The sequence below is a fragment of the Eulemur rufifrons genome, chromosome 21 (assembly GCF_041146395.1).
Source record: "Eulemur rufifrons isolate Redbay chromosome 21, OSU_ERuf_1, whole genome shotgun sequence".
Taxonomy (NCBI): Eukaryota; Metazoa; Chordata; class Mammalia; order Primates; family Lemuridae; genus Eulemur; species Eulemur rufifrons.
Genome location: NC_091003.1, coordinates 15,386,596 through 15,408,095, shown reverse-complemented (window position 1 = coordinate 15,408,095; position 21,500 = coordinate 15,386,596). Strand labels below are relative to the sequence as shown.

General features: G+C 47.1%; 1 protein-coding gene across 8 annotated transcripts in view; it reads left to right on the top strand.

Annotated features, from left to right (window-relative positions):
• GIT2 (GIT ArfGAP 2) overlaps nt 1-12,973 on the top strand; it is a 48,583-nt gene extending 35,610 nt beyond the window's left edge. For all 8 annotated transcript variants that reach the window (XM_069497483.1, XM_069497484.1, XM_069497481.1 and 5 more), the window contains 4 exons: nt 3,377-3,459; nt 4,499-4,687; nt 8,977-9,040; nt 9,558-12,973. In XM_069497483.1, the coding sequence (XP_069353584.1) occupies nt 3,377-3,459; nt 4,499-4,687; nt 8,977-9,040; nt 9,558-9,770 (549 nt within the window). In that variant the 3' untranslated portion in view covers nt 9,771-12,973. The remainder of the gene's footprint in view (nt 1-3,376; nt 3,460-4,498; nt 4,688-8,976; nt 9,041-9,557) is intronic.
• The last annotated feature ends 8,527 nt before the right edge of the window (nt 12,974-21,500 follow it).

Here is a 21,500-nt window from a genome sequence, read left to right as displayed (position 1 = left end):
GGTGGGATTTGCACTGGGTCTTTGCCCATTCCCTCTACACCTAGGAAGCATTTAGGAATGATAGAGAATCCTTCTTCTCCACTGCCAGTAGCATATGGTTCACAAAAGTCCTTTTGGGATTCTTTTTTTTTTTTTTAAGAGATGGGGTCTTGCTATATTGCCCAGGCTGGAGTACACTGGCTATTCATAGGCACAGTCATAGCTCACTGCAGCCTTGAACTAGCCTCAAGCAATCTCCCCACTTCAGCCTCCTGAGTAGCTGGGACTAAAGGCATGGACCACCGTGTCTGGCCATTTTGGGATTCTTTACTAAACTTTTGAAGTAGTGTATTAAAAAGAATTCTTGATAAGAAGTTCTGAAATTGAACATTACAATGTTTTCATTACAATAATTCCAGTTAAACTAAAGAACATTTGAGGCTGGGCATGGTGACTCACGCCTGTAATCCTAGCACTCTGGGAGTCCGAGGCAGGTGGATTGAGCTCAGGAGTTCGAGACCAGCCTGAGCAAGAACAAGACCTTATCTCTACTAAAAATAGAAAGAAATTAGCTGGACAACTAAAAATATATATAGAAAAAATTAGCCAGGCATGGTGGCGCACGCCTGTAGTCCCAGCTACTCGGGAGGCTGAGGCAGGAGGATCGCTTGAGCCCAGGACTGTAAGGTTGCTGTGAGCTAGGCTGATGCCACGGCACTCTAGCCCGGGCAACAGAGTAAGACTCTGTCTCAAAAATAATAATAATAATAATAGAACATTTAAACAGTAATGAAATATCTTGTTTGAAATTTTGTTAGTAAGAGTCAAATAAACTTCTTTTGTCCACTGTGAAATTTGTTTTTTTAAAAAATTTTTTTTGGTAGCTTTGAAAATCATTGCCAGGACTGCTTGCTGAGACCAAGTTTGGTCCAGAATTAACAGTTAAGTCGCTTAAACTGAAATCCTGATTGTTCCTGACGGCTTCATCATGGTTTTAGATTTTTATGGTGTGTGTGTATTAAGAGAGAGCTGCAAACCTATTAAACAGACTGAACCAGCACCAGCTATAAGGTAACTTTTCTATTAACAGCTTTGAGAGAGCAGCACTTCTAACTAGTAACTCTTGGCTCTGCATGTTCACAATAATTTCCATAAAATTAAATGCTGACTACACTGGGATCCTGTACATATGCTTTTGTTGACAACAATGAAGAACTTAAAGTGTAAGTAACTGATTTCCTGGGTGGTTGCTACAATATGTTGTTTTCTGTACCTGAGAAACATTTCCTGAGTGCTTTTATTAGGTATATGAGTCATTGCTGTTCTAAAATGTTTAAATGAAACTTTGTACATTTGATCATTGTGAGTAAGGCGTTTGATTTGTAATTATCAAATTTGTGTCAAGGAAGGCAAAAGGATACATTATAAAAATGTTGAATTTGGGGAGTTTAATTCTTTTATAGATTTTTTCCACTGGAAACAGCTCTGGACAAATTTTCCAGTATAATTATTTAAATGCAAGTTTTTACCCATTCGTGTATGTATATATACACGCAAACACACATATATATATGCCCCTGTGTGTGGGCATATATAAAAAAAAGCTAAAGGAAAATAAATGTAAAGCTTAGACATTCCCTGTGAAAGATAAGAAGAGTTTTGGGGCTTTTTGTTTGGTTTTGTTTTTTGAAATCATCTCTAGAAGACCCTCGTTTCTCTTCCTGCGCTGGATACAGTATGTGCCTTTGGTCTTCCATTGAGACTTCTAGTAGCCAGTGACTCACTAGTTTGTTCATAAAGCCAGATCAAAGCAAGGCAGCAAGTGAAGCAGAACTGCTTACTGTAGGATATAAAAACAAAGGCATCTTAAAAGTCGTAGTAGATTTTACAGAACTTAGCTTTACAGACTCGCCATATGGCTCTAAGCCAACACTTTGCCATTTGCCTAATGAATTTGAGTAGGTAAAGTGTGACGAGTTCATGTAGAATTTTAGGAGCCCAAAGGAGGTGTCTTCTATTAGAGTGTCTAGGGACCAAATAGAGCATTTGGGGAAATGTGAAAGACCTTAGCAGACAGAGAAAAGAGAGCATTTGCCACGGGGGAGGAAAAGAGAGGCCATGGGGGATAGGAAATGCAATGTGGCATGAACAGGAGACGCTCCACCTCGACCTTGCCTGTACCAATGAGGATTATTGCTAATGAGCAAATAATTAGACCTATGCGGGCTCGCTTTAAACTGACCTGCTCAAAAGTAGCCATTCTTTTCAGTGAAGCTGCCGGTCTCCATATGTTCAAACAAGCCTCTTAGTTTATATCTATAGCAACGTCTATATCCTTAGCAACACTTTATTGCAGATCAGTAAAATTCCTTAGTCACGTGCTTTGATTAACTTGGGTTAAATTCAAGGTATAGAGCTAGGAATAGCTTGTCCTTGTATTTTACGATATAATCCGTTTGAATCAGCTTCTGCCGATTTCTGTTCTAGATAAAGAAGTTCTCGAACATTATGGATAAGATAAATACTGAGGGGAAATAATTTTTACTAAGCACTCCAGAACGTGGTCCCCTTCAAATTTCGTCCCCCTGGAAGGCCCTGTATTTAGCAGTGCTGCCATTTGCTCACAACATTTTTAGGATTCCTCTTTTGAATCTGTGTCCCATTCTTGAATCGCCACAGTTGCCTTGAATCTTTACATTTTACGGGATATTTTTGGAAACATAAAAGTGATTTGAAACCAAGTGTCATACTGGGTTAATCCACTTTGGTTCACAAATAACATGTGGCTATAAATCAGTAATACTGGGTTTTCCCAGGGGGCTCATAAAAGTCATCTCTGGGGGCAGTTCTTGGAGAGCCGTGTTTTGAGGAGTGGCAGTTGTCACAGCCCACATGGAATATTGCAGGAGACAGGAGATCTGGGTGCTTGGTCTTGTTTTTCTATGGACTTTGTGGGTCACCCAGCGTTTTTGGCCCCACATCTCCTCATCTGGCGTTAAACCAGATAATCTGCAGGTGGCTGCCGGTGCTGAAGATCTGTGGTCATATAAGTGCCGGCATGTTTGTTTTTAACTGGGTCTCTTCACGTTACAATCTCCATATTCCTTTGAGAACGAAATGAGGGTGTGTGCCTTGCATGTGTGTGTGAGTTTGTACCAAGGATCTGTTTATGGAGTAACCACTGAGCTTAAGAAGAAAATGGTGCAGAGAAGGAAAGGAACCATTTCTGGATCCGTTGCTCATCGTTTACTAAATTTTCCCTAATGAGTTGACTCCTGTCCCAAACGAGATCTGGCGCTCGAAGGCCAGCAGCCCGACAGGTAATGATTCCTGGGGAAGACTCCCAAGACGTGTCTCGCGTTCTGAACTCATGGGGGTCCCCTCTCCCTTCCTGCAGGCATCCAGGCTGGAGAAGCAGAACAGCACACCTGAGAGCGACTACGACAACACTCCCAACGACATGGAGCCAGACGACACGGGGTACATCTGCAGGAGGAGCGTGCCGGAGGGTGGGCGCTCAGACGCCGGGAGCCTGGCAGGCCTTGGCCAGCAGAGGCCCTTTTCTCTAGTCTCAAACCCATAAGCTCTTTTTTTTTTTTTTTTTTTTTTTTTTTTTCTGAAGAGAGCCATGAGTGTACCCATAAGGTCTTTTTTTTTTTTTTTTTTTTTTTTTGAGACAGAGTCTCACTCTGTTGCCCAGGCTAGAGTGAGTGCCGTGGCGTCAGCCTAGCTCACAGCAACCTCTAACTCCTGAGCTCAAGCGATCCTCCTGTCTCAGCCTCCCGAGTAGCTGGGACTACAGGCATGCACCACCATGCCCGGCTAATTTTTTCTATATATATTTTTAGCTGTCCATATAATTTCTTTCTATTTTTAGTAGAGATGGGGTCTCGCTCTTGCTCAGGCTGGTCTCGAACTCCTGAGCTCAAACGATCCGCCCACCTCGGCCTCCCAGAGTGCTAGGATTACAGGCATGAGCCACCGCGCCCGGCCCCCATAAGGTCTTAAAATAGTCAGAGACTGGCTCTTGTTCCTTACAGTCATAGTTCACATGTCTTTCTTCTCATCTCACATTATTGCCAAAAGGCCTTTTTTCCTTTTACCAGCATGTTAAATGTGTCTCTCTAGATATCTTCAATGTGCTTAAAATCAATACTCCATTGTTAAATCGACATTAGGTTACATTCTGCATTTGTACCCCAAGGAATTGGCTTAACCAATGTTGGTTTCATAACCATACACCCTGCCCACTCCAGTTATTCCCCCCTCCTTCCCCTCCTTCACTCTTTGTGTAGGAGTCATGACTTCCAGCCCCGTGGTAGAGTAAAACAGCCTCTGCGTGAACCGTAGCTGCCAGTTGGTGAAACAGCCTTACATGAGTCTCCCGCGAGACAGGATAAAGGAAACCACAAAAACAGCTTGCGCGTGCAGGCAGCCAGTGCATACAAAGTGGCTCACGGAAACAGAGAAGCAGCCAGTAAGCGCCTGTTGCATTCGGCCACATCTTTGATGTTTACAGGTCCAGCCGAAAGGGAAGGCAAAGAAGTATGGTGTGGCCGGGTGACAGCTCAGCGGCAGACACCGCAGAACCCCATGTGGCCCCAAGCCCCACTCTCCCCAGCACTGAAGACGTCATCCGGAAGACCGAACAGATCACCAAAAACATACAGGAGCTCTTGAGAGCAGCCCAGGAAAATAAACATGACAGGTAAGGGGGACTGAAGACCCACGTGGGGAGAGCGTGTGGACACGCTCCGAGAGGGTTGCGGCTCACGTTCCAAATGGTGGTCGTTTCCAACGTGCTGACTTTAAGGTCCTTGGAAACTTCGGGTTTATAGAACAGGCTTGAGAACAGATGAATCCATTTTGTTTTGATTTGTCTTGTATACATGGTATTGTCGTTTTTTTTTTTTTTCATCTTGTTATGGAGCTTTCTGAAAGTAAGTGTCTCTAGAAATAGGACTGCGGCGTATCTGGGGTGGTGACAGCGCCAGTACTAGGACAGGGGAAGGGAGCTGCCTCGCTACCTACTCCCAGCCACTGCTGCTCCCTGCTTCCCTCAGCTAGGGACACGGGTGCCCACACCAAAGGCATCCTGAAAGGAACCTGATTTATCTGTGTATGTGTGTGTCAGTATGTGTATAGACTTCTAAGAAACAAGTGGTTTAGAGATAAAAGTTGACCTAATCGTCACCCAGATAATTCTCTGGCCATGAAAGGAGAGTCTGCTTGGCCTGAACGGAAGCACATCGTGTAGCTATCTCTTGCTCTAAGGAAGGGACTGGCTCTTGTTCCAACTTACCCTTTTGTTCCCCAAGAGTGAGTTCTCTGAGAACTCCTGGTAAGAACATACTGCTCTGGGTGACATCCTTGTTTCCCACGACTGGCCGGATCTAGACACGCTCTTAAAACGTTGTTTAAAATCATCCCGTCGAGGTTGAGGAAACAACAGTGTGGTCAAACCCGAGAACAGTCCCATTCTTTTCATTAGGTCAGCAAAGTTTAAGACCTCAGCGAAGAACTTCTCTTTGCGCCTTGCACGAGCAGAAGGTGTTCAAGGGACACGTACTATTCGTTCGTTCTTCTCTCTGTTCTCTTCTCGCACATAAAGATGCCTTCGTGCCTTTGTGTTCCCTCCTTTTCCCTGCCCTTTTTCTTTCTGATCCAGCTCAGACTTCTCCCAGTGTCACCATTTCCCATTAGGCAAGAAAGGACTCATCCTCATTTATTGAAAGGCGAGAGCTAGTCTTCATGGCTGGACTGCTGGAAGAGGAACCTGCGTAATTTCTCAGCCTTCTTTCACAAAACCGTATAGCGATTTGTCTTCCCCTTTCCCGGGCACCCTCTTTATTCCGAGCCTTCCGGGCCTCACGTGTTGTCAGCGCAGTATCACTTAGCTCGGGGTGGTAGGCTGGGCAGAGTGACTTCATATCTGATGACATAAAGCAAAGTGTTCCACAGCTTTCCCAAGTCCGTGTTTGACAGTGTTTCAAGTAATCCCGGTACAAGAAGAACCCTTGAGCACTCGCCCCCGTTTATCAGTGCGCTTCACTTTTCATTTCTCTAGTTCAGAAGTGCTGTGCTTGTATTTCAAACTAAAAAAATGTGCTTACCTTGTATTGCTCTCTCTGATAGTTGTCAAAAATATAATTATTACCCTGAGGCCATTTCTGGCTTCAAAAATTGCAATGTGGTGCTTGGTGCAATTTGGGAAGTTTTTTTTTGTTTTTTTTTTTTTTAAAGATGTACAAATCCATTCAACACATTTTGTGATCTGATTATTTCTTTTTTTTAAGACCATGAGAGAATGATGCAGAGATTTTCATCAGCAGCTCATTTGTTTGGTTTAAAACCAGAATTGGCCTAGAGTATTTATATTTTATAAAATGTTGAATGTTCTATGAAAATCTCTGCTTACTTAGATATCCAAGATGCTTTTGTTTATAACCTTGCGTTGTGCTAATTAAACCCATGGCTTTTTCTCATTTGCTCCTCTTGTTCATCTGAGCCATCTCCCCCCAGCTCCTGACTTTCCTGCAGCCTGGGCCAACCTCCTGGGCCTCCGGTGCCGCTCCCTACCTGCTCTCTCTCACACACACAAACACACACACACTTCAGGAATTGTGACTTACACACAAAAACCTTTTTGAGGAAAGATACCAATTTTTTTATTTTGAGATAGGGTCGGTCTCTGTTGCCCAGGCTAGAGTGCAGTAGTGTCATTGTAGCTCACAGCAACCTCAAACTCCTGGGCTCGAGCGATCCTCCTGCCTCAGCCTTCCAAGTAGCAGGGGATTATAGGTGTGCACCACTGTGCCTGGCTAATTTTCCTATTTTTTTGTAGAGAAAAGGTCTCACTGTGTTGCTCAGGCTGGTCTCAAGCTCCTGGCCTCAGGCAATCCTCCCACCTCAGCCTCCCAAAGTGCTGGGATTATAGGCGTGAGCCACCATGCCTGGCCAGGAAAGATAACAGTTTGAAGTTGTGAACTTGAATTCCCTTTGATAAAGGAGGAGGACTTCCTCATTAATCTGCATGTGCTTTGTTTTGTGGTGTATTGAGGACTTCCCAAAACAGTGAGTGAACTTAGAGAGGCGGCCTTAGGAAAAATGCCTTCTCTATGTAGCAGGGGAATGGGTAAACTGTATTTCTCCAAAGGAAGCCATGACCAACAAAACATAAAACTCCTAGGTATGGTTCCTAGTTACTGTGATGTCAGTGGACACACGAGTTCAGGAAACATTCATGCGTGATAGAAGCGATTGCTATAGACATTGCTTTTTTTTTTTCTTTCTGGGTGTCTGTGTGACCAGATTGTTGTCCCTTCATATTTACTCCTTATGTGTTGGCATTTCTGTTATTTGGTACATGGTTCTAATTGCTCTCAAAGGTAAAGGGATTTCCCATTTGAGAACATTTTTAGATAATATAAACCATTTTCTTGAAGTGTAATAGTTTAATTAAAATATAGTCAGTCTTCATTAAAATAGTTGTGATACTAGATTTCTTACAGAGATGAAGTATGTATGTTTATAATGACAGCTTTTACTCAGAAGCCAAGTTTTTGGTTTAAAAGGGAGGGAGGGAATGTTACTTGAGGGTTTTAAGTCATCATGGATGCTGAATGGCACTTGGTTCAGTATCTTAGAAGGAAAATTTTGAATTTACAGCCACATGGCTTCTTGCGTAAGACCAAACCTGTGGTCTTCACAGCAGTGTTTCCTAACGTGCTAAACACGGACTCCTAAAGGGCTTTTCTCATATCCCTTTTCCCTCCTGGGCTATGGGTCAGTCCTCCTAGAAACAAAGCCCAGGCTTGGTGGCAACGTGGTCTCTAGGAACTGTCACTTAATACCATCATCAGTTTGTTCTTTCCTCTCCGCATCTTGTAGCGCGTACTGTCTGGGGTGCAGACCTAACATTTGTGAGGTGCAAGAAACTAGCTCCATGTGTGGCTTGTCACAGTACTAAGCATGAGAATCCTGGGTAAAACCACAGTCTTAATTCTCCCACAGTGAGATCACACTCAGCAGGGGGAAGAGGCTCGCGGTGAAGAGCTGTGTGAATCTGCTGTGAGTTAGGTATCAGCAGCCAGGCTGGGGCGGGGGCGCTGGGTGCGAGCTCAGCCTTCTTCTTATCTGCATCTGTTCTTCTCCTTGAGGAGGAATTTCAGTTTCCTCATTTGAGCAGTGGGTGTGAGGACAGTCCCAAGCTCAGAGGGCTGTTGAGAATATTACGTGAGTCTGCAAAGTCGGTGCTCCTCAAGCTGTAGCTCTTGTGGTGGCATTTATGGGGCCACTAGAAGACCAGGCAGCCTGGAAGAGAGGATGAGGACAGGCGAGTTTTATGCACGTTGTTGCTGCAGAGAATGTGCTAACCGCACTGATAGCATTTGATGCAAACAAGCACGTGGTGACTTTGTAGATAAGGGTCTGTACAAAGCAGACCTTGCTGCTTTCTCTTTACACAGAGTCAAGAATTCTGACTCCCCAACAGCTCACGTGTGTTCGAATGGAAGGAATTTAGAAGCGTCCATTGGTTAGCTGACACATGGGTATTGAGCTGTAGTCTCCAATTATAATTTTAAGGAATTTTTTTCAGTCCTTTATTTTTCACTTCTGTGGCCTTTTGCATGGAAATGCTTTTTTCTTGCTAGAAATTAGGAAGATGAAACACATGAGAATCTGTAAACGACCAACTTGAGGAGGTGTGAATATCTGTGTATACATGAATAGCTTTGTGGCGTCACCTGGCCATATAGTAGTGTGTGTTGCCACATTTCACACCTAGGTCTGCTTTTATCAGATTGAACTTTCAAGAAAGGATGGGCACCCTGCTTTATAACTGTGTGCCTTCTGGTGGTGTGAGATGCACAGCGGGCTGGCCACAGCCTCATCCCTTCATTGAGGGAATGTGAACAGAATGTTCTAGAACTTGAATATTCTCTGCCTCTGAATCTTTTGTACTGTCTCTGAATAATCTCTTCAATATTCTTGCAGTTATACTCCCTGCTCAGAGAGGATACATGTAGCTGTTACAGAAATGGCAGCGCTGTTCCCCAAAGTAAGTCACTTTCTCCTCACTTCCTGTAGATCCTTTTAAATGGACTGCAAGCAATTTCTTTATGACGTGTGTATTTATTAACCTTTCTGTAGCACACAGAATTTGTAAATATGCAAAGTCATTAGAGCTTTGAAGTATTTTTATTCTACATGAATACTGATTTTAATAAGACAAGGATGTACAAGTCAAGGGCTAAAAGGCAAAAGCTTTAATAGGATAAAATTTTATCTGGAATATTTCACCCACATGGCTTAATGTTTTTCAAAAACTACCTCAAAATAGCACATACGATTAAAATTACCCTGCTTGCACTTTGACCCTTGGGTAAGAGCATTTCGGCATCTCTTAAACCGTGGGCTGCCGAGCTCGGGGAGCGCAGAGCACCCTCATTGAGAAAGTGCATGGCCAAACTGCCTCTCTGCGCAGCAGCTGGGGTTGTTCCCAGAAGAATGCCTGTCCCTTGCTCTCAAATGTCCACCCCGCAGTTCATGGCGAACGGCTGTGTTTTTCTGTTTAGAAACCCAAGTCTGACATGGTGAGGACGTCCCTCCGCTTACTGACATCCAGTGCCTACCGACTCCAGTCCGAGTGCAAGAAGACCCTCCCAGGGGACTCCGGCTTGCCCACGGACGTCCAGCTGGTCACGCAGCAGGTGATCCAGTGTGCATACGACATCGCCAAGGCCGCCAAGCAGCTGGTCACCATCACCACCAAGGAGAACAACAACTGACAGCGAAGCCCCGCCACTTCTGTTTTTCTAGGCTTTTTCAAGTCCGATTTCAAACCTAGACATGGAACTCTTCAGATTTTTACAAAAACAAACATTTAATGACGGTTTAAAACTTTTTAAGAGAAAACTCAGTATTATTTTTGCATGTTTTCTAACAAATTTTCAACTATTAATTTAACCCACTTGCCTTATTTTGTGCCTGTCTGCCAGTTTAGTTGATGTTCTGTCGTGGTGTCAGCGACTGTTGAGTTAACGATCGTGTACATCCAGAAGTCTAGTTTCATTGTTTAAAGTTCGTTAAAACTTCTCCATCCTTTAAAACAGCCTGCCTATGGCTAAAACTCTAAATGAGATTTTTAGTAAAACATTGTCTTGAGAGAGTTGGGTTAAAAAAAAAAAAACAAAAAACGGTCAGCATTACCTGTTCCCTGCCAATCATCGTGCAATAAGTGAATCTTCCAGCCTACTGCAAAATCTCTAAGTTTGGGGTATCTCCAAGCGTGTATGTAGAGAAAGGACTTTGCCACTTTCTAAAAGTAGTGTTAACAGTCTCTCTCAAAAGGAAACAATGAATTGATCCATTTCTTCTAACTGTTCTATCACGTTAAATGTTCTGTTATTTAATTTTTTTTATCTCGATCTTGTATCTCTTTATATGTTACTATCACCCTGAGGTCTCCGTGGAGTCAGATAAAGCATTCACCTTCCACGGTGTGTCTCGTTAGACCAGGTGCGGGGTAGGAGCACCCGTTGTCAAGGGCTCTGCCTTACCCCGTAAGCCAGACGGCTTAATTCACAACGTGCAGCGAACAGAAGCCTCGTTCTAACAAGCCGTGGCTACGTTCGCACCACCTGTTCAGATGTCACTGCCGCCAACCGTGAGGAAAAGAGGTAACTCCCTGACATCGTGTCGCACCTTTCATCCAACTCTCGGTTCCGCCCGGAACCCCTGACAGCTTTCTCACTTGAGTCGCTTCACGTGTTTTGTCACCTTTAAGGACTTCTTATAAGGTAAGATGTACGCAGTCATCTGAGTCGGCTTCCCCTCCGTTCCCTCACTGGTACTTAGCGATTGGGCATCACCTTTCGGGGCTCCCTCAGAGAGTGCGCTCCAGCTGGCCGCGGCCCCCCCAGAGCTATGAGAGAGCAAGACTTGGGTGCCGGAACATGCCGAGATCGTTGCAGTTACTAAAACGCCCTTTCTTGTTCTGAATGCGAGAGCATCTTCTCTTTCCTGCCGCTGCTGCAGTTCTGTGTGGGTGTGGTGCGGCCCCGACCTGACAGGGCAGGCGATGGCACGTGAATGAAGTGAGCAGGTGCGCAGCAGTGGGGGGCGGGGACAGCTGGGGAGCCCATGGCCCACCCAGTAGGGACAGCAGCTCCCCAGGGCCACTCATGTTGCCACGTGGAGAAGTGGGCCTAGGGTTGTCAGAGCTTTGATATTTCAAGAGACACCAGAAATCCAGATTTTTATTTTATTTTATTTTATTTTTTGGATATAAATGCTCTCTCTCCATTTATAAATGTTGGCAACCACTTGAAACCTTTGCAGAGAGCACGTGCAGGTGAGCGGTGCGCTCTAGGCTGCCCACTCACGGCCTCTGCCCCAGGGCCCTGTAAGCTGTGCAGCGGGAGCGCCTGGCTTCGCTGCACACACCTGGATCGGCCTCTGAGCCTTACCTGTGATGAAGCCGTCCCACCCTGTGTGAGGTTGCTGCCGCTCCTCTTCTTACCCGTGTGTCCTGTCCCGTAGTGCTCATTCACACGTGTGAACATGTCAGACTAATCCAAGTGCAAGTTGCCTCGATGCGCGCTAAGTCTATGTTTCACGGAAGTGGTTCATACACACCTTTGTGGCCTGGCCGGTTGCTGTCCTGAAAGTCATGTCCCGATGGTGTTCGGTTTACTAAGTCCCGGTGTGTGGGTGCTTTCGCCGGGCTTTGCTGTGCTGTGTGCAGCATGGGAGAAGGGTCCACATCTCCAAAAGACTCGTCCCCTGGTTTGTCACACAGCCTAAGTGCTGTGTGGCTCTTGGACGTTCAGGGGATGCCGTCTGGAAGGGGACCTCCTACTTTAAGTTCAAGTGCCATCTGATACCCTTTTCTGCATGTTTCATGTCCTGCGGGGGCTCCCCAGGGCCCTCGGGAAAGGCCTTGTGGCAGTCCTGAGCCAGTGCCCCTGGCCTCCCGCAGGGACAGGCTTTCGTAGGGGCTTCTGGGAAATGAGTTGTCTGTGGAAGGTGAAGTCATGTCTTCCCGTGGCACTTGAGGACCTGCAAAAGAGGATGTTGTTTTTATGCCGCTAGAGAAAGTCAAGGAACGTGGGGGCCACAAAGTGTTTCCAGTTATAAGAATACTACAGAAGAGTTTGCTGGGTTAACCCACAGTGCCAAAACTCCGCAAGCAGTCCCCAGGTGGAGTGACATGTGGCAATCAGAGGACTACAGGTGGTCCCTTTCCTGCCCCGTGCAGTTCCTTAGCCTCAGCTGCGATCTGGTGTCAGAGTTCTCTGCTCCTGTTGGCGAATCGCACCTTGTCTGAACGTTTGTTCGTGGCCACCTTTTGCACATGGATTCCGTAGCCTTGCACTAGTGACGTCTGCATTCTGTGATGTTTCTTACCCTTTGGTCTCAGTTACACTTCCCTGCCCCTGGCCGCCCCGTCTTCCCCCGAAGCTGGTGGGACAGAGTCGCACTTTATGAACTTGGCACTTGGCCGACAGAAGGAAACAGCTCTACCCCGGAGCTCCTTTCACAGACATCGTCTTCTGCCTCGGGATGCAAATAGTTCTTATTTGCCAAAGAACAATGAATTGGGCCCAAAGATCTAGCACAGCGCTTCGTCAAATTGGAACTATAAACGCACAACTCAGGAGCTGTCGTACGACTCCTCAAGCGACTTCAGTTGCAGACCCAAGAACGGAACTCACACGGTCTTGTCCTCCACAGCATCCGTGAGGTCTCCAGTAGTGCAATTTCCTCCCTTTCCTCGTCCCGGTTAAAGGTAAACACTTGTTCTCACAGAAGAAAATGCTGCATAGGAGAAAGGAAATGCCTTTTATCCCAGTGTGTTTGATCCCTGTCACTCATTCTGTACTTACCTTCCATTTTTATTGTACATTCTATTCCTGTAATTACTGTGCCCTTGAAGTGTTGTAAAATTGTTTTGTAATTCGTGCCTGCCAGTTATGCAATAAACAGGCTCTCCAAGTGCTTTTGTGGTCACGCTGTGCTTTCCACCAGTTACTCAGTGTTTCCGGACACCGAGTGAAAGTTCTGAGAAAGCTCTCACATACGGCCATCGTTAGCGAGAGACCGTTCCATGTGCCTCCTCCCTGGGGGTTCCAGCAGTTTCACAGCAGTGGTGACCTTTTTCTTCCTCTCCGCTCAGCAAATAGCTTCCTTAAAAGAAATCCTGCATCAGGATATTAGTTCCGTTATCTTCATGTATCTATCCCTAAGTTTATTTATTTATTTTTTGAGACAGGGTCTTGCTGTGTTGCCCAGGCTAGAGTGCAGTGATGTGAGCCTAGTTCACAGCAACCTCAAACTTCTGGGCTCAGCGATCCTCCCACCTCAACCTCCCAAGTAGCTGAGACTACAGGCTCATGCCACCATGCCCAGCTAACTTTTTTTGTTTTTTATAGAGATGGCTGCTCTTCAAACTCCTGGCCTCAAGCAATCCTCCTGCCTCGGTCTCCCAAAGTACTAGCATTACAGGCGTGAGCCGCTGCGCCCAGCCCTAAGTTTAATTTTTTTAATTCAGCAAAAGCCAGCCCAGTGCATATACCCCCGCTTCTTCCTAGCAGGTGATGGGGTTGTAGAATTAGTTCCGTCTCTTAAGGCCACTGGTCTTTTTTTTACTTTCAGAGAAAGGCCCACTGTGCAGGTTCACAGGGGAAACCGGTGTAGGTTTACACTGGGGTTCATCAGGGCCGCCCTGCAGTTGTGCCGTGGAGAGGTGACTTGGGACTCTCCTCCCACATGGAAGGAGGGGTGGGGTAGGACCCGACCATCACGGGTCCGTTTCCCAAGTGAGAAGTCAGAGAGACGCAGCATCCTCACCTTGTGATCCAGCTCGTCTGGGAGAATGTGAGGGCCGAGACCAGCAGGTCGGACGCAGCTGCTGACACCCAGAATGACCGCCTGGGGCAGGGGTGCTCGAAAGAGCCAGCCTCAGACCCCTGGGGCCCCGAAGGGCCTGCTGAGACACAGCCCCCCGGGCCCGGCCCCCACAGTCTGGTTCCGCTGCTCTGGGGCAGGGTCTGGCAGTTGGCATTTCCGGCAGGTTCCGGGTGCCCCTGAGCCACGGGGCGGGGACCACGCTCAGAAGCGCCACTGTAGACCGTTGCCAGGACCTCCCACCAGGTAGCTCCTTGCCTTCTGCTCGTAAACAGGTTTTATATGACAACAATTACAATTGTGGCCAACACTCCCCCTGTGCCGGCTGGGCCCTGTGTTAGGTTCTTGACATGTCTTAGCTCAGTTTATCCTCACTACAACACGGTGAGACAGGAGTGTTTATTCCCATCTTACAGATGAGGAAGTTTACACGTGAGGAGATGAAGTCCCACAGCTGAGGAAAGAGGCAAAGTGTGTTAGTTACTGTTTTTCAAGTTTGCATAATAATATTCCAGTAACCAGCCAAGGCGTGTTGTCATGACTCCAGCGGAGTCCGGAACTAAGTCTCAGAGAATGTGGCCTCCGTGTGGGGCTGAAGCCGCCAGCCGGCTGCACCGCCGTGGCCTGAGGCCCGTTCCCCTTGAGTCTAGGTAACTAGGGGGCAGGGGGCAATGGAACCACGTGAACAGACGGCTTTTGCAGCCTGGTTAGCCGGTGCCCCCGTGGCCTGGGGTCCCTCCTGCACCTGGACCTCTTCAGCAGGGGCCAAAGAAGTGGCCTGAGCTCCTCTGGTCACTGGCTCACAACACTGTGACAGTGGCATCCTCCCTCCATGAGGTTGCACACAGGCTGCCTCAGTGACCGTCTGAGGAAGGACCCGCTGCCCAGCAGGCCAGGCGGCCGAGGTTGTCCAGGAGCTGGTGCCTGGGGTCCACAGACTCCAGGGGTCCCCGCCTCTGCCAGCCGGCCACAGCGCCAGAGCCTCCTTCAGCCCAGCCCGTGTTACAGGTACGTGTGTCAGTTTCCCCCGGAGGGGTCCCAACTGGAGGGACCACTGGAGATGAGGGCGTGAACTCATCGTCATGGCCCACACCCTTGCTGGGCTCGCAGCTTCCCAGCGCAGGTCTCTTCCTAGGTCCCCAAACTGTTCAAAGCACTCTCAACCTCCCAGCCCCATTTCTCTCCCAAAGGCAGCTTCTCTCCGCCACCCTGGCCTTCCAGAGCCCAAAGTCATTACCCCTCTGCTGGCCTCGGGCTCTTCTCTTGGCTTAGTCTTGTGAGCCCCGTCTCTCACCCAGAGCACCTTTCAGACACGGAAGTTTTGAAATCGAACTTGGTCTTGCAATTTGTACCCACCGGGCCTGAGGTTGACACCGTGGCCCTCCCCAGAACCACATATTGCTGTCTGCCCTCTCTTCCAGCCTCCCCTGCCCAGGACATCACTCTCTCACTACTTCACCACCCCAACTTGCTGCATTTAGACCAGAGGGGCTGAGTTAGTGCTAGCACTATGTGCAGCCACTGGGCTAGGTGGACGTTCTCCAGTTGATTATCCAAGCAATCTCATAGGGTAGGAATTGAAACTATACCCATTTTGCAGATGAGAAAACCGAGGTCCTTAGAGCTCAGTTAGTGAGGAACAAGTCAGAGCCCGGGCCCCGTGCTCTTAACCACGGGGCTTTACAGGCACAAGTGGACGTCCAGGCTGAGGACAGCGGACCTTCTGGCACCAGAAGAGAGTGAGGAATGGCCACGACCTTGGCGGAGGTACAGTGGGGGAGAGGTGTGGAGCAGAGACCGGCCCCCTTCCCCTCCACATTCCTCTTCCCTGGGGGAGTCAGAGCAGGGAGGCCCCGGGAGGTGTCGCTTGCTGTGAGGTCCTCTAGGCCTTGGGAGGAGGCTGAAAGGAATAGAGCCTGGGTGGCCGGGTTTGTGTTTTGTCTTCCAATTCCTTATTTTTACCACAAGCATTTCCCATCTTTTCTGTTTGTTCCAGACCGAGGTATTCGGTAACTGCTGCTCAGTGAGACTCTGATCGTGGCGTGGAGGACGCAGCCCAGTTCAGCTGTGGGAATGATTGGAGGAGCTCACGGACCCCACAAGCAGATTGACTTTTCCCCAAGTCAGACGTTCTGGAAGCAGGAGGGCTCCCTTGGGGGCTGTCCGTCCCCTCCCCAGAGTAGGGGGAGAGCCCCACAACCAAGGGTCGGGGAGCGGCTGGCTCAGTGACGGGGAACGAGGGAAGCGCGTAGCGAGTGTGACCTGCTTCCAGCTGAAAGGATGGCGGCGACAGGGTCCATTCCACCACAGGCAGGTGGTTTCCTTGTCGGGGGAGCATCCTCCTGGCAGCAGTGGCAGGGCCACTGGGTTTTGTGCTTTCTGTACTGTATCGTAGCACATCGTCATGTCTCCCTTCTCCACGTTTCACCGTGGAGATCTGGGCCCAAGAGGGGTCACCCCGCCGCTAAGTGGTGGGCACAAGACTGGAACCTGGGCCAGCCTGGACCACAGGCTCTTCTTCACCCCACACTTCTCCTTGGCTCGAGCGCACTCCCGTCATCGTGAGCTTTAGGTACAGAAATGTGTCTGACCTATCTGTGTGGAATTATAAAGTGGCCACAACAGAACGGCGCCTTTGTCTTAGAAGTCCCTGTGGGCCCCTCCTTCCGCTGAACTTTAGTGACTGTCACGTCCTTGCGTTTAGTTGAACCAAACCCTTTGTGCACATCCCTAGTAACAGCTTAGCTTTGCCAGCTTCCACCATGGAAATGGAACCCCACCGATGTATTCTTTCCCTCACTGTTGTGAGATTCAACCAGGGCAATGTGTGTAGCCATTAATAGTTCACTCTCAAGGGGTAGCATTCGCTGAATGAGCACACCAGTTTCGCTAGTATTTTATCGATGGACGTTTGAGTTATTTTTAGTCTGGGCTGCTGTGGAAATTAAGGCTTTCGGTGCATGCATAGCTGTATTTCTGTAGGACACACACCTAGCAGCAGAGCGCCAGGGGAACAGTGTGCCCCTCTCCAAACCTGTGACACTGTCCACACCGTTTCCAAAGTGTCGGACCGGCAGAATATGAGATTTCCCATCGTTCTGCCTCTTCGTCAGCCCTGGCGTAATTAATTTTGCCAACCTAGTGGCTTTGTTGTGGCATCTCATTGCAGTTTTAATTTGCATTTCTTTGATAACGATATATTTGCCTGCTTTTCCGTGTTTGTTAGCCATTTAGGTTTCCTCTTTTGGGAAGTGCCTGTTGGAGTTCACACCCATTTTCTGTTAGATTCTTTTTTTTTTTTTTAATTATTCTTAGGAGTTTTTAAATGCTCTGAACACTCCTCTTCTGTTGCTGATTTGTGTTACAAACATCCTTTGCATTCTGTAGCAAGTCTTTTCTCTCTCTTAGGTATCTTTTAAAGATAAGCTTTTGTAGTGTAGTCAAATTTACCAATCTTTTCCGTTATGGTTAGTGCTGTGTGTGTCTTAAGAAGCCTCCCCTACACTAGATTGTTTTTTATTTTGAAATAACCATACAGAGAAGGCCGTGTGCTCCGCTCCGTTTCTCCCCATGGTAACATCTTACGTGATTGTAGTTCAACGTCAGGATTGACATTGACATTGGTACAACCTCAGTTCTTATTCAGATAACACTGATTGTATTAACATATGCACCTGTGTGTGTGGTTCTATGCTAGCTTACCATGTGTGTGGGTTCCTGTGACCACAGTGAAGGTACAGACCTGCTCTGTCACCACAGAGAGCTCCTTTGTGCCACCCACTTAGAGACACACCCTGTCGCCTGCAACCACAAACCTGTTCTCCATCTCTGTAATTCTGTCCTTTAAGAATGTCGCGTAAATGGACCACACAGCATGTCACCTTCTGAGACTGGCATTATGCACCCAGCAGAATGCCCATCCAAGTTGTTCGGAGACAGAGGTCTGGAGAGGGACCCCGAAGGCCATCGTAGGACTTGACCCTGACCAGAAACCTCCCACGCCCATATTTGGGAATGGGTCCTTAATTTTCTCTGCTGTGGGATGAAAAACATCTCCTTAAAGAATACAGGCTGGGTTGCTTAGTTCAGATTTATCTTGTAACTTTGTTCATTATTTCTAGTATTTGCTTTTTTTTTTTTTTTTTTGGTTTTATTTTTAAACTAACATTTCTCTTCCTTTCAAAGGTTATGTGTTCTCTGTGGAAAACACAGAAAAGCACCCCAAAGGAAATTCCACTCCCCATGCTCCCATCTGTTGGAAATAACCAAAGGTAACATTTTGTTTCCTTGAAGTTCGGATTATGTAAATACTGCTTTTGAGCCTTTTAACACAGCAGGGACATTTCTTCAGAGCTGTTTTTGAGCTTTCCATTCCATTTTAATGCACTGCATGATATCCCAGACTCAAACAGCCTCCTGGTGGCGGACGTCTAGGTTATGAGTTTGCTACTGTAACTGATGCTGTGAGCAGCATCGCCGCACCAGTCTGACAGTTCCATTCTCTGGGCCAGGTGCGGTGGTGGTTCCCGTGGCCTCTGCAGAATTGCAGGAGGGTTTCCGCGGGACCAGTCAGTACGGGGCCTTGTAGGCCAGGGAAGGATTTGGATCTTGGTCCCAAGTGCAGTGCGAGGCCACTGAAGGAGGTGGAAGATTTTTATTTCAGGTGTGTCTTCATAAAAGATTTGACTGTAGGACGAAGAAAAAACGGCTAGATTGGTGACTTCAGGCAGAAGTCAGAAGTGGCCATGGAAGGATGGTGACGGGGGAGCAAAGCAGACGGCCTTGGAGATTTTAGGTCAGCAACGGGGCTCGGTGCCCTGGGCCTGTGGCATGTACATACAGCTGGCAGGATGGATGGTGACACCATTCACTTATCGGAGAACACTGGAGAAAAAGCCAAGTGGATTTTGGGGTTTTTTTATGGGAGTTTGGGGGAGAAAAGATTAGTCTGGGCTGTGCTAAGTTTGAGGCACCTTTGAGACACGGCGGCGATGTCACAGTGGTAGGAATATGGAAGTCTGGACTAGGGCTGGAGATCCAGCAGTCACTGACATGGGGACGGAACTGGAGCCAGAGGCTGGCTCTCATCACCTAGGAGGGCCTGTGGTGAGGAGGTCTGGGCCTAAAAGGCTGGCTGGCGCTCCTTGGTCGTGACTGGCAGAGGCCACAGCAACTGCCAAAGTACCCCATTTTTATCAGCAACCCACATAGATCAAATGTGTATGTGATTTGGAAGCCACAGTTGGTGGCACAGGTAAGTCCTTAGGTCCAGATGCTCAGTTGTCTCAGGAGCCACAAGTCAGCGGCATGAAGTTCAGTGCCGCATGGTTTGGGCCATCCCACACAGGGGGCCTCCCCACCACCCTCTTCTAGCGTAAATGTTTCTATATAGAAATGGAGGGGTGGTTTAGGGGAAGAGGGAACAGTAGGGAGCTGCAGCCTTTCAGATCAGCTCAGCAGAATGAGAGAAAAGTGCTGCCGCGGCGTCAAGGCAGGATCTAGACATAAAACCAGACTTTTCCATTGTGACCCCTGATCACTGTGGTGCTGAAGGAGGCCACTGCTCGCCAGCCCGCTAGAGGTCATCTGGAACGTGTGCCCTAGAAGTTATGTAACGTACAAGGTGGTTTCTAGAAACACAATTTTATTAGAAAAAACTGGAAACCAAACAAATGAGAATGAATAAATGATAGTATATTTACACAGTCAAGTATGTATAGCAGTGAAAATAAGCTACGGTTACATGTTGGAAAAAACCACACGCATGTGTCCCTGAGGTAGACATTGTTCTCTGGGTGATCATATTAATAACATCAGGTCATAAAGTAAATGCTCCTCTAAAATGAAGGCATTACAATGTCAAACAAACACCCTTAAAATCAAACTCCACGTGGCTTCATGGCTGAAGTTAGTCATGGTCATCAAGAACTGTTAATGGCAATGTTTTTAAAGGTATTACAGAATCTTTTAAGTGATGCTCTGTATTTTATGAACACTGAAAACACCTAAAAACCCAGATGGTGAAAAAATATTCATAAAGAAATATGGATGTCCTGACTCTATTACATAAATGGTATCTTCAGCCCGAGTTACACTGGCTTTGTGTCTGCCAGTGATGTCTGCGTGTCTGATTCCCGTATCTCACCCCTGTCTCTGTTGTTAGCTATGACCTCCCCAGGTTGTACCCCCGCCAGAGAAAGCACGTGCTCAGCGAGGAGGCGAAAAAGAGTACGAGTCATCGTTTATGTATCAGCACAAGAATCATTTCACAGCCGCGGCTCAGAACCGTCTGTACTAAAGGAACTGACCTTTGTAGAGGAATCTGCCAAAGATTAATCTAGAAATCATTAATTTTAGGTAAGTAGGAAAATGTACTTAGAAAACAATAAAACTGATATATGTATGTATCACCACAACACAAAGCACACGTGCACTAAGAGGCGTATGGGCTGTAACAGAAAGAGTAAGACAGGGGAAGCTCTAAATTTAAGAACTATTTTGGCCCAGTTGAGAGCAGACACATTTATTCAATATATTAGGGTAGAGAATCAGTGTGACATAATTTTAATGCTAATGAAATTAAAATATTCCAGAAATGTTGGAGTCCTTACTTCCCAGGCGTTCTGCCCACGTGGATTCTGCACTGGTGCGCAGCGAGTGTGGTGGCTCGTAATTTCCAGTGGTTCCCATGGAGGTAAGAGGGGAGAAAGCACCCCTTGCCCAGGAAAAATGAATATAACCTATAAAATGTGGCCAGTCACAGAAAACATCCAAACCTACAGGAGATGTGGATTGAATCAGTAAAAATCTATCACTGACAACTCACTTTGCAGCAATAAATAAGAGCAACAGTAAGAAAGCCTGGAAGCAGTGCCGTCAAACCGGAACTTTATTTCACAATTAATGAACATCTCAAACGGTACAAGCATGCATAATCGAAGTCGTGCTCAGGGGACCCTAGCCAAAGAATTTCAAGACAAGAAAATGAAAAACGGATTAAGGACGCGGTTTGCAGCTCAATTTGTTTCTACAGCACAATCAAAGTGAAAGGTAATGCAGCCCTTAGACTCCGGATTTTTTAATAAACTCTGGTTTATAATAACCATGGAACAACTCCCTGTAATTAGCTGTAATTTACTGAGATATGCAGTCATGAACACAATGTAATGAAGACTGAAACCTCAGAGGAATAGTATGGAAAAAATACAAGGTATAAAAGTATGATTATTGCTGCAAGGAACTTCTAGCTAATTGTAGAGATTAATCTAGAACTGTGTCGCGCTGATATGACTGTGGGAGAGAATTTTTTGGCCCAGTCTGTGGCTCTGAGTCTGATCTAGTTTTTTTAGGTTAAGTGCCTCATCCTCTGGGCACATAAAGCCCAGAAGGCTGTTTGTAGCCAAGAACTTCCCGAGACACTAGAGGTCCCAAGTGTCACACCCTGCCTTTAAAAGGTTAGCCAACCAGGTGACCTTTTGCGGCTCAGTAACATACATGTCGGGAACACTCACCCACACACCGTGTCTGTGGAGAGCCTCCCAAGACGCTTCCTGACGGAGGAAAGACTCATTTCTTGCCACATTTCTGAAAATCGTCCACAGACCACCTCG